This window comes from Rhipicephalus sanguineus, chromosome 1, assembly GCF_013339695.2.
Source record: "Rhipicephalus sanguineus isolate Rsan-2018 chromosome 1, BIME_Rsan_1.4, whole genome shotgun sequence".
In the NCBI taxonomy this organism is placed as follows: Eukaryota; Metazoa; Arthropoda; class Arachnida; order Ixodida; family Ixodidae; genus Rhipicephalus; species Rhipicephalus sanguineus.
The window spans coordinates 169,660,043-169,672,882 of record NC_051176.1 but is presented as its reverse complement, the minus strand read 5'-3'; the positions used below and the strand labels follow the sequence as shown (position 1 = coordinate 169,672,882).

The window sequence follows — 12,840 nt, the reverse complement described above, 5'->3', positions numbered from 1 at the left end:
ATGATACAAAGTGTCACTTTATGCACTCCTACTTTAACTGTTCAATAATCGTTGCTTTCCATGCTGTGTGAGTCTGCATGCTGTCGCAGTCAAAAGCTGAAACGTATGCAAAATACTTTCACTGCACTCTTGTAAAAAAAAATTCCTTTGAAACATTTATGCCAAGGGGATTTTTTTGTAATTAGCCAAGGTGTACACGCATTTCATTTTAATTTTTCTGCTTCAAGGTGCATATGTGTTCACTTGTGGGCAGACAGTTCAGATTTTTTTCTGAATGGATAAACAACAAATGTGTCATTATTTTACAGGATCAGAGTTGTGCTGTGCAAGGGGCTCAAAGTCTAAACAATGGGGGAGCTGCAAGCATAACCCCAGAGAATCGACCATTAGCACCTCCAATGGATGAGGAACCACTCCCTGTCATCTTGGGTTCAGAATCGTGGCATGCCTCCGTACCATCGGTAAGGAGTAATTTTGTTGCCTTCAAAGATGAAACAGTGTACTATCAGCATTTTCATGCATAATTGTTTGCATGACAAGGTACAGTACACATTTGAATCCCATTTTAACGTAATGAAATGCTATTGGGTGTAATGAACAAAGCAATTTTCTTTTGAAGTCTCATTGAACTACATGAACCTGCAAAAAAAAATGTATATACGATGTTTTTAGATTTTTTTTGTCTAATATTTTTTCACAACATAATTATGCCCTACAAATTTTGTAGTGGGCTTGCCTCATTTTAAAAGTCACGCTGTTTTTTACAAAGTCATCTAACAAAGGATGCTTAAGGTGGCATGCTACCCCCCCCCCCAAGAGAATGCAGATTTCTGTCTTTGCTCATTCCATCAAATTGAGTTTCACTGCTGTCGTGACAATAAAAATCAAAGTTAACGGAGTTTAAACTGATAATGGGTTAAAGTTGCATTCGAAGAGCAGAAGGTGGCTATTAAAAAGTAGAAATTTAGCATTGTTACAATCCCCTGGCCAATGCAGCATGGCTGCTTACCATTGCTGTTTGTTTGGGGAGTTCAGCAAAGCCGCATTCTCAGAATAAGCATTGTTTCCCAAGCTTCCATGAAGCAAGTAATAATAAAGAAACATATCTTTGCCACATAAATGTAATTTCAATTTCTTCTCTGAAATGACCTTTCATCAAGATCAGACTTTGCAGTAATTAAATTACTTCTTACTCTAATGAATAATGACCCGCCACGGTGGTCTAGTGGTTATCGTGTTCGGGCTAAACCGAAGGTCATGGAGGCGAAATACTAGAGGCCCGTGCCCTTAGATTTAGGTGCACGTTAAAGAGCACCAGATGGTTAAAATTTCCAGAGCCCTCCACTATGGCATCCCTCCTAATCATATCATATGGTTTTGGGGCGTAAAACCCCCAAAATTATTATCTAATGAGTAATGTGATTACTTCAAGCGAGTAACTTCACGAAAATTACTCATTAGTTTCTTAATTTAATTTGACAAAAGCATAGCATGTTCGCTTCCCTTATGGCATTAAAAATTGACCAAAAAGGAAAGAGAAATAACAAAGACAAGATAATCTGAGTGTGAAGCCTCATGTGTGAATGAGGCAGGCCCACAGAAAAGATGCGTAGCATCCAAATTTGAAACCTTGAATAACATTGCTGGGCCCGTATTCTCAAACAATCGCAAAAGGCGATAGTATCGCGTTTGGTGACATAGAATCTGATGCGTTCAATAACTGAAGAAACACTTGCCTGTGATGTCATTGTTGCACTGGTTGTTGGTGTTACGAATGTCTCACAACACAGGGCTGAGTGTACCTACGAGCGCAAAGCGATCCAAGTGCAGCGTTTTCGAGCATATGCTGGCTTCTATGCAGTGGCCAGGCTTGGCTGTGGCTACTTGAAAAATATGACGTGTTGAAAGTGCTTTCAATGTTTTCTTGGGCAATTGTTTAACACACAGTATAATATTTAAACATTACAACTCTGTGTGAAATGTATTTTCGTTCAGAGTTTAAACACTGCGTACTCAGAGAGTTCAGCTGTAGTGTGCCGCCACAGCGACATCGTCTCAACACGTTGCAGACAGGTGATAAAGCACGTAAGCAACGCACGGTTCATGTTCCTGGAACGTTCAAACCATGAAAAAACACACGCAGGCAAACAATGAGTACTGAAAACACCCCAAGGTAATGCTCGCTGAAAGCTTCAGCGTAAAAAATGCTGCGCACATCCACTGATGACTACCGTCTATGTCACTGAAATTCTAGACTTCACCACCAACCGACGGTGTTAAGGTGTGTTCATTTATTTCAGGCATGTCAGGAGTGCCGTAGAGCACCGTCGCATCGACGGAAATTCTAGATGGCGCCCTCACTTTTCCGGTTTTGCTCCATAACCAATCAGCACGCACCAAAGGCGATACTTTTGCGATTGTCGCCTTTTGCGATCATTTGAGAATACGGACCCAGGAAGGCCACGACCCTTGAAACTCCAGACAAGAAGGGGCGACAATGGCTCCATGCTTTGCTGAGTGTCGTACAGCTCAGCAACAGGATGCAAAGGTTTTATTTTTAATTGGCGCTTGTATACCCTACGGCATAAGTTAAATAAAAAGAATGAGTTCACTTTCGCGGATAAAGGCCAGGAGTGGTCGCTGCAAAGGCCCGTGCGTACAGCGCGTTAAGTCAGGTGGTTGACTGGGGTGGTAGTCAAGGCCTCGTAGGTGGCGGGTGCGAGCATTGTGAAAGCCCGTAGGTGATCGATCGTTGCCTCTGTGGCTGGGGCAACGCAGAATGGGCATGTCGTTAGGGGAGGCTGTGCACTGGATGTCCATGCAGCCCGGATGGCAGGAGTCAACGCGGCGCCCACGCGAATCCTCTGAGCGCAAGCTCCTCTCGGCGAGTTAAGCCGCCAAAGAAGGTCCGATCCATGCGGAGGAATGAGTGCATGCGTGGAGCGTCGGAAGGTTTCTTTGTGCAGGAGCAAGCTGTCCTTTGGGGACAAACGAAGTAGAGGCAGCAGGTGTTGAACTTCCGCTGGATGGCAAGCAGCACCTGCGGCCATTTGAGCTGGTGTAGACCGACGGGTCCACAATACGCGGACAGGGCAGGCGCACGAGTGAATTAGTCGGTGCACATCAGGAGCTATATCGAGGTTTCAAATTCATAACCATGTATCCCCAATAAAGGGATTTTTCTCTAAATAAAACGACGATAGGTTCTGTCAGCCCAGGTACCCCCTCCACTCAACTATAGAGAGATGCATCACAAAAGAACAGCAAGTTGTCACCGTGACAGTTTAGCTGCTAATCCCCAGAAGGAAGGATGGTGCCAAGTCTCTGCTAATTGGTCTGTAGTGTGGCAAGTGAGTATTTGAAGGGAATGGAGGAGGGACAAAGTGGTGAGGCGCTTAGCAACATCTGGAAATAATGGGAAGCGAACTAGTTCTCTCCGAAGTTCATCCTAAAGGGGAGCTGCCAGTCATTTTCAAGAATCAGGAATGCGACCGAACATCTCTTGAATAATCATGGCTTTAGTGGACAGGGCAAGAAGGCTCAGTCTTTCTCCTTCAGTATGATAACTTTCAGTGACTTTTCATTGTGGCGTAGGACAGTCTGTTCTTCGAAGGAGGACCCCTTTTTTATGCTCACTTCAAGTCTCAGCTGCTTTTGCAATGCAACAAAGATTTCCAAGATTTCAATATGTGCGTTGAATAAAGTGTACGAGTTATTGCACAAATGATGAACTTTTGTTAAAGTAATAGCAATATCCTTACGTTTGGTCAGCTGTAATTTGCTATGTAATTTTATTACATTTTAAAAATTCCAGAAAACTAAGTAATAATGTCATTTAATTATTTTTTAGGAGTAATTTTGCCATTTCTGCTCAAGATAAATTTTTGGTAAATTCTGGAGTTTGGCCGTGTTGTTTTGGGTACTTCTTGTAGAGAAAGGACAAGCCGCCGTCCCCATGGTGAAGCCCCCCCCCCCTCGTGGACCTCTGCTTTATTTGAACATACTGAACCTATCTTAATGATGATGGCGCCACTCATCTTCTACACAATTTGCAACATCCTCCGCACCCCCAACTGATGCCTGACGATGGACACTAACACACACGGCTATGGTCAATACAAGGGGCTTGCTTCTGTGTCATCATGGTCTTCTTTCTATTGCTTTTCGCTGTATGAACTGGCCTTAATTTGCTTCCACTAGGCACTTCTACGCATGGCGGTGAGGATTTAGCTTCTGAATCTGTCGTCCTTGGCTCGCATTCATCCTTAATACCTCGTCGACAACTTTTTGGATTTACAAAGGCTTCCCGCTTTTCGATTATAGAAAGTTCTTCAACCACGCACCCCTATGTTGTTGCAGCTGACATGAGTTCCGAAGGCATGCAAGAAGTCTTTAGAAGCTGCAGTTGTCCTTTTGTGTGGATTTCTCGAATGGTCTTTTCTGTGGTAGAAGCGCTCATTTGTCGGTGTTCAGTACGTTCAGCTATTGGTTGGGAGGTTGACTCGTCTGGCTTTTGCGCGACAAGATTGCTGTTCAATGCGCATTGGCTAGATGGTGGTTACGTAAACGGACAGAGTATTTTGCCCTGTACTTCTGCTTTAATTCGTTGCCTTAGTGATTCGAAGTGAACCTGCCAAGCTTTTATAAGTCTGCGATCTTATATTCTGCTCTGACCTTTGCTAGAATAATCTGGAGCACATAACCATCGGCTTCCTCCATCTCCACTTCCAAATGATCAATGTCAACTGTCTCTTCTACCTCGTTATCAATTCCTCTGAGAAGCTCATACTGGTCAGTCAAAATTCGGTGAATATTCAACTCACTTACTGATTGGCGCTCGACGTGTAAAAGGCTTTCGATGCTTGTGATGGCTTGCGTGACGCCCTTGCGTACTTGACCCCGCCTTTCAAATAGGGCTTCCATCATCCGGTCCAGTGTCGGAAACATAACAAATTACTGACCGGCAGCGTTGCGAGGCGAAGTCAGAGTCCTCGTGGCATACATCACAAACGTTTTGCACGACGAAGATCCGTCAGGTGTCGGGCTTCATCCTTCATGATCTGGGTCTCTGGGATGGTTAGGCCTCGCACATCAGCTTCACCGAACGGTGGCGTCACGAGAGTCCAGGCTACCGATGTGGTTGAGAAATCGTAAAAGCTGCTTGGTCTCACCTCCTAAGGTTTTTTTCTCCCAGGTTTCACGGCACCAAAATGTAGAGAAAAGGACAAGCAGCCGTCCCCATGGTGAAGCCCCCCCCCCCCCCCCCCCCCCCCCCCCGTGGACCTCTGGTTTATTCAAACATACTGAACCTATCTTAACCCATAATATATACCCAGTGTCCTACATATAGGACGCTTCTTTGATGCACTCTAACATCGCGACTTCTTTAGCTGGTGGCTACCGCCACTTACAGCACATCAAGCAGGCCTCATTGATGAGACATACATACATACATACATACATACATACATACATACATACATACATACATACATACCGTATTTATTCGTATCTAGGCCGATGGTTTTTTCGGAATTTCTTTGTATCAAACTTCAGGGTCGGCTTAGATTCGAGGATTTTGAAAAACCCGCCATTTTTCATCGAGAAAAGTGTTGCAAAACTAGCGCCACCTAGACAGTATTGTAGCCGTTAGTAGCCGAGCCAGAGTCTCGCTTCGAGTGGGCTGTGTGTGGCTACAGTGTACTAGAATGCTGTAGTGTGGCGTAGCTCAGTGGCGCCAAACGAGCGTAGTCATTATAGTGCGGTGTATAAAAGGAAAGTGGCGCCCTACCTAACCGCTGTCTAGCAGCCACAAAAATAATTCTGCATAACGTTAAGCGCAGTACTAAATTGACGAGGACGGGACAGGGAGTGACACACACACAAGCGCTAACTTTCAACAATGATTTATTGTGAGCCGGATCACTGCATAAATACAGAAAAGAATTGTCATTCCTAGATCCTTCACATTTGCGCATGCCTGATGTCCGCAATTTTCATGTATTTATGCAGTGATCCGGCTCACAATAAATCATTGTTGAAAGTTAGCGCTTGTGTGTGTGTCACTCCCTGTCCCGTCCTTGTCAATTCAGTACTGCGCTTAACGTTATGCATACAGTAGACTCTCGTTAAACGGAACCTGAAGGGACCAGGAAAATCTGTTCCGTTTAACAGGAGTTCCGTTTACTGAGAGATGAACAGAGGTGCGGAATACAAGTACAAAACCAATCATATTAGAGAAAGTTGTTCCATTTAAGCAGCAGTTCCGTTTAACAGATTTCCGTTTACTGAGAGTCTACTGTATTTCGCACCAACAAGGCCAAAGATCCACCCTTGCTAAAAATAATTCGTTCGTGGGCGAGATGGTGCGATCTTGTAACAAGTTAAAACTTGAAACCGAAGTTTCTACGACGCAAATGAAGATGACATACCGTACGAACGATGCATGCGATGACCCGTGTAAGTTTTCATGACCTGCCCGTTGCCCTTCAAGCATATCGTTGTCATACTGTGCACGGATGACGACAGAAGGGCGCAGTTGTGCTATCGTCTGGCTGCATGCTTCGGGTCTGGCGAACGTCTAACGATGGAAGCGTGCGACAAAACCGTCGGATTATCGCAACGTTGTTACAGCAATTTCTTGCACATACAAATATTATAAAACACAGTTTATTGCAGTTATGGCCTCTGTTCGAGCGTCGCTGGCATTGCCGCGTCTCACACTGGCGATGCGACCACGCTTTTACTGCTGGAGCATCCACATACAAAGCATTACGAGACAACAGCTCATGCGTGCTCTATTTTCCTCGTGGGAATAATGTTGTGTAGAAACGCGAGTTTCATTTATAATCTAAAGCATGCGTTCTAACTGGCTAAATCACTTTGCACTGTCCCTGTTCTATTCCACGAACTTTTAGCATTAAGCCACATGGTATTTCCCACCAATAATGTACTATTCCTGATGCTGCCTGAGGCTTCAGCTGCCAGTTGTTCCCTTCACATCATCACAGGCGTGCGCAGAGGGGGGGGGGGGCGGCCGCCCCCCTAGTCACCTAAGAGGGGGGCGCAAAGTCTGCCCAATACATTGACTTAATAGGAAGGGAAGGGGGGGCCGCGATGAGCCTTCCCCCCCCCCCGAAAAGGTACCCTGCGCACGCCAATGCACATCATGCGTGTGATGCATGATGTATACATCCCACACACATCAAAAGCCTCTGTGGCATGAGATTGAAGAACGAAATTTTATTTCACCTGATGCCTTCACCCCATGGGCGTCGGCAGGGTTTTGCCTTGGGGGGTGCAAACCAGTGTTACATCGTGGCTGGGGGGGGGGGGGGGAGCTGACATAGTTTGGGTAGGGGGAAAGTGCCCCTTTTGCACCCCCCTGCCTATGCCCATGCTTCACCGTTACAATAAACGGAACGCAGCAGTACAGCACTGCGGGGATGCTGCTGCTGTCGTACCCTAACACTCCTGACTGCGCAGACTACTGGTGACAAGCGATAGCCTTCGAGTGCCACAACATCAAACGAACGCATGCACGCACCAAGCAAAACAACGGCTTGGCGGCTGCAGCGATGGGGGTAAGTTTTGGCGCCAAGGCGTGCTGCAGCACTTTGGAGAACTAAAAAAAACTAAACAAGCAAAAGCAAATCTGGCGACATGGGGAGCGGCGGCATGAGCAGGTCGTAAGTTTATAGAGGAGGTCGTGGGGCCAACGAGAACGGCTGGATGACCAGCGCCATGGTCGAGGAGTGGCTGAATATCGTATGGCGGCGGCGTCCAGGTGCCCTTCTATGCAAGTATTCTCTCCTTGTGCTGGACTCGTACCGCGGGCACTTGACCGACAGCGTCAAGGCTGCGCTGGCTGAAATGGACACCGACCTCGCCGTGATACCGGGTGGTATGACGGGCCAATTGCAGCCACTTGATGTTTGCATCAACAAGCCGTTCAAGGGTCGCCTGCGGGGATTATACACGTACTGGTTAAGCTGTATTCCAACGACGGACGTGATCGCGGACGGATCAGTCACGTGACATGTGACGTGATTTGGATCTCTCCGCTGCCAGCATTCACAGGACAGGGGAGAATTCATGCCACAAGCGAGGATTTCGGCATTGATCCCCGAGGATCCCAACTGTGATTTGGGCCTCCGTCGTTTCACGAATCGCTCCGCGCGGACCGAAGCGGGAACGCGGGAACCGCTGACGTATGGTGACGTAGTACGCAATCCGCAGGCTCGAATCGCGATTTTGTCCGTCGTGTGAATACAGCTTTAAGCACCGAGGACCACCAGCTGACGCCGACGGGCCACATCAAGCGGGCATCACTGTCTCAGTTGGCAGGCTGGGTGGCTGCAGCGTGGGACGACATCCCAGGAACTTTGATCGTGCGCTCTTTCAAGAAGTGCGGCATATCAAGTGCGCTTCATGGCACCGAGGATTGCGCACTGTTTGAGGACAGCGACAAAGCGATCAGCGACGACGACTCGGAATGAGCGCGGCATCTTGATGATGAACCTACTGCTCCGTTTCATCTTCATATTTTCAATAAATGTTTTCTCTTTGTGAATTTTACCCGGCCTACATTCTAGGTGAGTTTTTTTTTTTTTTTTTTTCGGGCTTCGGACTTTAGGGGGTCAGCTTAGATTTGGGGTCGGCCTAGATTCGAGTAATTGCGGTACATACATACATGCATACGCTCATAGTCGCAGAAGTTCGCTAAGAAATGCTTCGCATTTAAAAGTTAAAGCAGTCCTTCTGAAGAATGCAGCTTTGTGGTCAGCTTTCGCATGGCAACCTTTTCTGGCGCCATTCTCTGCAGCTATGACTGCCTACGATGAACCTATTCCTTGGAACGCAAGAAGCCATAAAATGCAATAAGTGATGACCGCGATAACTTTTCAGCACTTAAAAGTTCACTGCGCCGACGCCACAATGTGCCAAAAAATGTCCTGTCTTTTCGGTAACGGCAGAGATCGGCCGATCAATGATTATGACTTCCACGCGATTGCGGCGATTCCTTCACGGATAAGCACCAGAAGAAATCGAAGACGATGTGGCGGCCGGCAATGAACGTGCCATTATGACTTATCGTCGACAACCTTATCACAGTCATCTGCAGCTATCGGCTTGGCTGCACGTGTGGCATACTGTTCGGATTGACGGCGGTACAAGCAGTACAAGCGCACAATGCTGCCATTCACAAGTTTGCTTCGTAGAAACGAAAGTAGCTCGCTGGTGTTGCGCGGCACAGGCACCGAGAAACATCGATGCACTTACAGTGACCGTTTACTGCGTGTTTTATTAGACGACAACCCAAGCGCGCCGTGCCTGTCATGCAGGACCTTCGGAGCATCGCGGACACTTAGAGCGCACGTTGCTTGTAAAATGCTTGTCTTCGCCACGTTGAACGAACAGGCTACTCGCCGCACCCGTGCATGGTCCGAAGTGAAGCGGGCACAAAGAGCGCACAAATGCGCATAATACAGCAAGCGGCCCGGCAATGATGGCGTGAGCCGAGTAGGCGACACACTGCACGCAACTAGCCAGAGATAATCGGTTCCGCGGGGCAGTACCGCGGTTCGCTGAAATGGTGTCAGTTCACGGCAAAGGTGGTTTAGGTTTAATCATAGAGCTTCATACTATAACCTAGAGAGGAAGCTGGCGCTGCGATCGTTCAACCACCATGGGAATGATGGGAAGTACAGGCTTCGGATTGGATAGCATTAGCTAGCGAACTGTCTACGGATCTTCTTCTACAGTTTCAGTTTCGTTGTTCGCGAGGCGTGGGTAGTGTGGTGCGTTACAAAGCACTCAAGCAGTGCCTTTGTTCAAAGAGGCTGAAGACCGCTAGATCTCTTGATTTTCTGTTTCGTTGCAGCTTTACAGGTTGTATATGGCAGTTTTAGTAAAGCGTCGTTCACTCACCGCTGCGCACAGATGTAGCGTCCCATGCCAGTGCAGGAAATTGCATAGAGTTCACGTCTTGCCAAAACTCGTTCAAATCGGCTGCAAAACGACGGTGAAGCTAAGTAGACGCACCTTCACGCTCCTCTGACTTCACAACAAAACGAGAGATGCGTTGGAAGCAGACCACTTGGACAGACGCACCTGGCATCGCAGCAGACGATACGTTAAGTCTTTCTCACTCCATACGGTACTGTTATTTCCATAAATAAATTATGCGTACTTTCGAGGGAAAAACAAGCGTGTTTGTTTTCAAGTGTTGTAAAAAAATAATTCATTATTTGATGATGCCAAATCTGGAACGCAATTGCAGAGCAATGCATACCCTGGTGTTTAAATTTGTGCAGGTTTCACTTTCATCTCACGGTCACTCAAACTTTTTGCAATAAGTTTTACGTACAAAAGAATGAAGCAGGTTTTAATAGGAAATAACTTCATATCTCTTTGTTTTACACTCGGCAAACAAGCGTCGCGAATCTCAAGAACCTAATCCATTCGAAACAAATCCGAAGCCTGTACTTCCCATCATTCCCATGGTGGTTGAAGCGCCGGTCAAGGAGCCCGCGTAGACACTAGCACCAGATTCTCCTCTAGGTATTATTGTAAGAAACTCTATGGGTTTAATTCACTTGTGCATGCTGCGGGCATCGCCTCACAAGGCGAACAGGCCTAACTTCTCATTGGGGGGATGTTAGCACTCTTCAATAAAAATGAGCCGGAAAAAGCAGCTTGGTCACTAAGTGCATGTTTTTGAGGGCGTGTCCATTTACATACTGATATAACGACCAGTTTTCGCGGCACTTTCACGTTCGTTATAAACGGGTTCGACTGCATCTTCTGGAAACTTTGATGTCGCTTATATGTTATAAATTTCAAGTAATCAATTGTTGGGGTCTGAACATTTCAGGACTTCCCACGTTCTAAATTTTCACTATTGTTAAAAAACTTTATATGGGCTTTCTAGAAACTTTTCAGCATCTACAGTTGATGTGGAAGAACATGAGCCATTAAAGGGGTACTGACACAAAATTTCGTGGCCGAGATAGCCTGCTGGATCGATTTCCGTGTACGTGCGTGTACCATCTGCAAAATATCGACAGCGAATAAAGCTTGGAAGATATTTTATATGAATTTTGAAGTTCGCGTGCGCGATCCAGCATTATAGGCCGCACCTGTTGCATTAACACCATCGGAGGTGACCCGAGGTGACCCCGCTACTTCCCCTATGTAACCGTTGTAGCCGGTACAAGTTATGATGACGTCGTAGCCGCCATTTCTGTTTTGACGCGCTCGCCGCTGCTCTTTTGATGTCTCAAGGAAATCGTCGCCAACAGACGACGATGAGGACAACGACGACAACAAGGACGATGATGGCGACGACATCGCGCAGCACGTGCGGCAAGCGTGCGAATGCGAGGAGACGACGCGAACAGCGCGGAAGTGCGTCACACTTCTGTGTGCTGACGTGATCGAGCACTGCAGCCGCTAAGTGGTGATAGTTGCACCCGGAGGCTTGTCGTTTTTGAAACCGAAACTGACACTGGTCGGTAATGAGGAGCCTGTAATTAATTATCTGTCGCGCGCTGCAGCAAACGATGTGCCGTGTTATGACTAACAGGCCCCCAGCAACACATTGCAGCAAAAAAACACTAGGCCAAAATTTTTGTGTCAGTACCCCTTTAATTGCCCATAAATACAGAAGTGCAATGTTAGAAAAGGTGGGGGCGAAAATGCCACATTGTCATGATACAGCCAATTTTACTGTGTTTTAGTTTTAATTAGGGGTCTCCAAATATTGAATATGTGTGCATTATTAAAAGGGTTCAAAATAGAAGGCAGCAGTGGCATTCGTAACTCTTTTTAAAAAATTAAACTGCATTTCCCTAGACGACAGCAGGTTAAAGGGGCCCTGCAACACTTTTCGAGCATGCTCAAAAAGCGCTGCCGATCGGTAGTCGAGGCTCCCGAGAACACGCGAGCCAAATATTATAGCGATGCGCACGGCCTGGAATTTACAATAAATTCTCAAAGTCAGCTGAAAATCGCTCCCTCTCCTCTCGACAAATGATGTATTAGTCCGCAAAATATGACGCGATTGTCGGCAGTTCCACCATTGGCTGATGTTATAATCACGATAACACCCTCATTATTACTTTCGTTGTTAATTTTGAGTTCAATAAGTAGATAATATGTATGTTTATATTCTGTTATCGCGTTAAAAACACCGAACAAACATTAATATTAGCACTTCCGGTCTCACCGACAGCTCGTCTGCTCGTAGTTGCGTGGTTCCGTTTTCTTCGCCATGCGCAGTGCCGAAAACGTGAATATTTCTGTGCTTATGACCATCGCCGGTTGCCGTTGAGAGTGGCAGCCGTTCGAGTGTTGCCTCATCAGCTGGGAACTGCATCGTCGGCACGTTCTCACGACCGACCGAGGCAGCCGTGCAGCATGTCTCCGATAACAATGCTGGCGTCCGGTAATGGCGGCGCTTCGGGGTGGTCTGCCAGTGCCGTTTTACGAGGCGGTGTATCGGAGTATGGGCCGAAACCGATCTCAGCTGTCATTCATTCCAAACGAGCGCGCAGGTTTGCTTCGATGGTTGGCAAAGCGATGAAAATACTACGGCGTTCGAGGTGCACACCTAACATTACCAAACCGACGCGCAGTTTTCAAGCACGCGCGATATGGCTCCGCTTGACGAGAACGACGCAAGCCGACCGGAAGTGGCGGCAGAGACCACGTGGTTGCGCCCAGACGTCAAAGAGAAAAAAATGAAGAAAAAATTTCCGCCGGCGCTCTTGGGCGGAGCCTCGCTCGTCTGCGCTCCCTCCCTCGACTCGCTGCCTAGCTCTCCGCGCGCTCGCTGCG

General features: G+C 47.0%; 1 protein-coding gene across 2 annotated transcripts in view; it reads left to right on the top strand.

Moving 5' to 3' along the window:
* Nucleotides 1-12,840, top strand: part of LOC119402067 (large proline-rich protein BAG6) — a 170,261-nt gene that overhangs the window by 148,975 nt on the left and 8,446 nt on the right. For both annotated transcript variants that reach the window (XM_037669174.2, XM_037669158.2), the window contains one exon: nt 309-461. In XM_037669174.2, the coding sequence (XP_037525102.1) occupies nt 309-461 (153 nt within the window). The remainder of the gene's footprint in view (nt 1-308; nt 462-12,840) is intronic.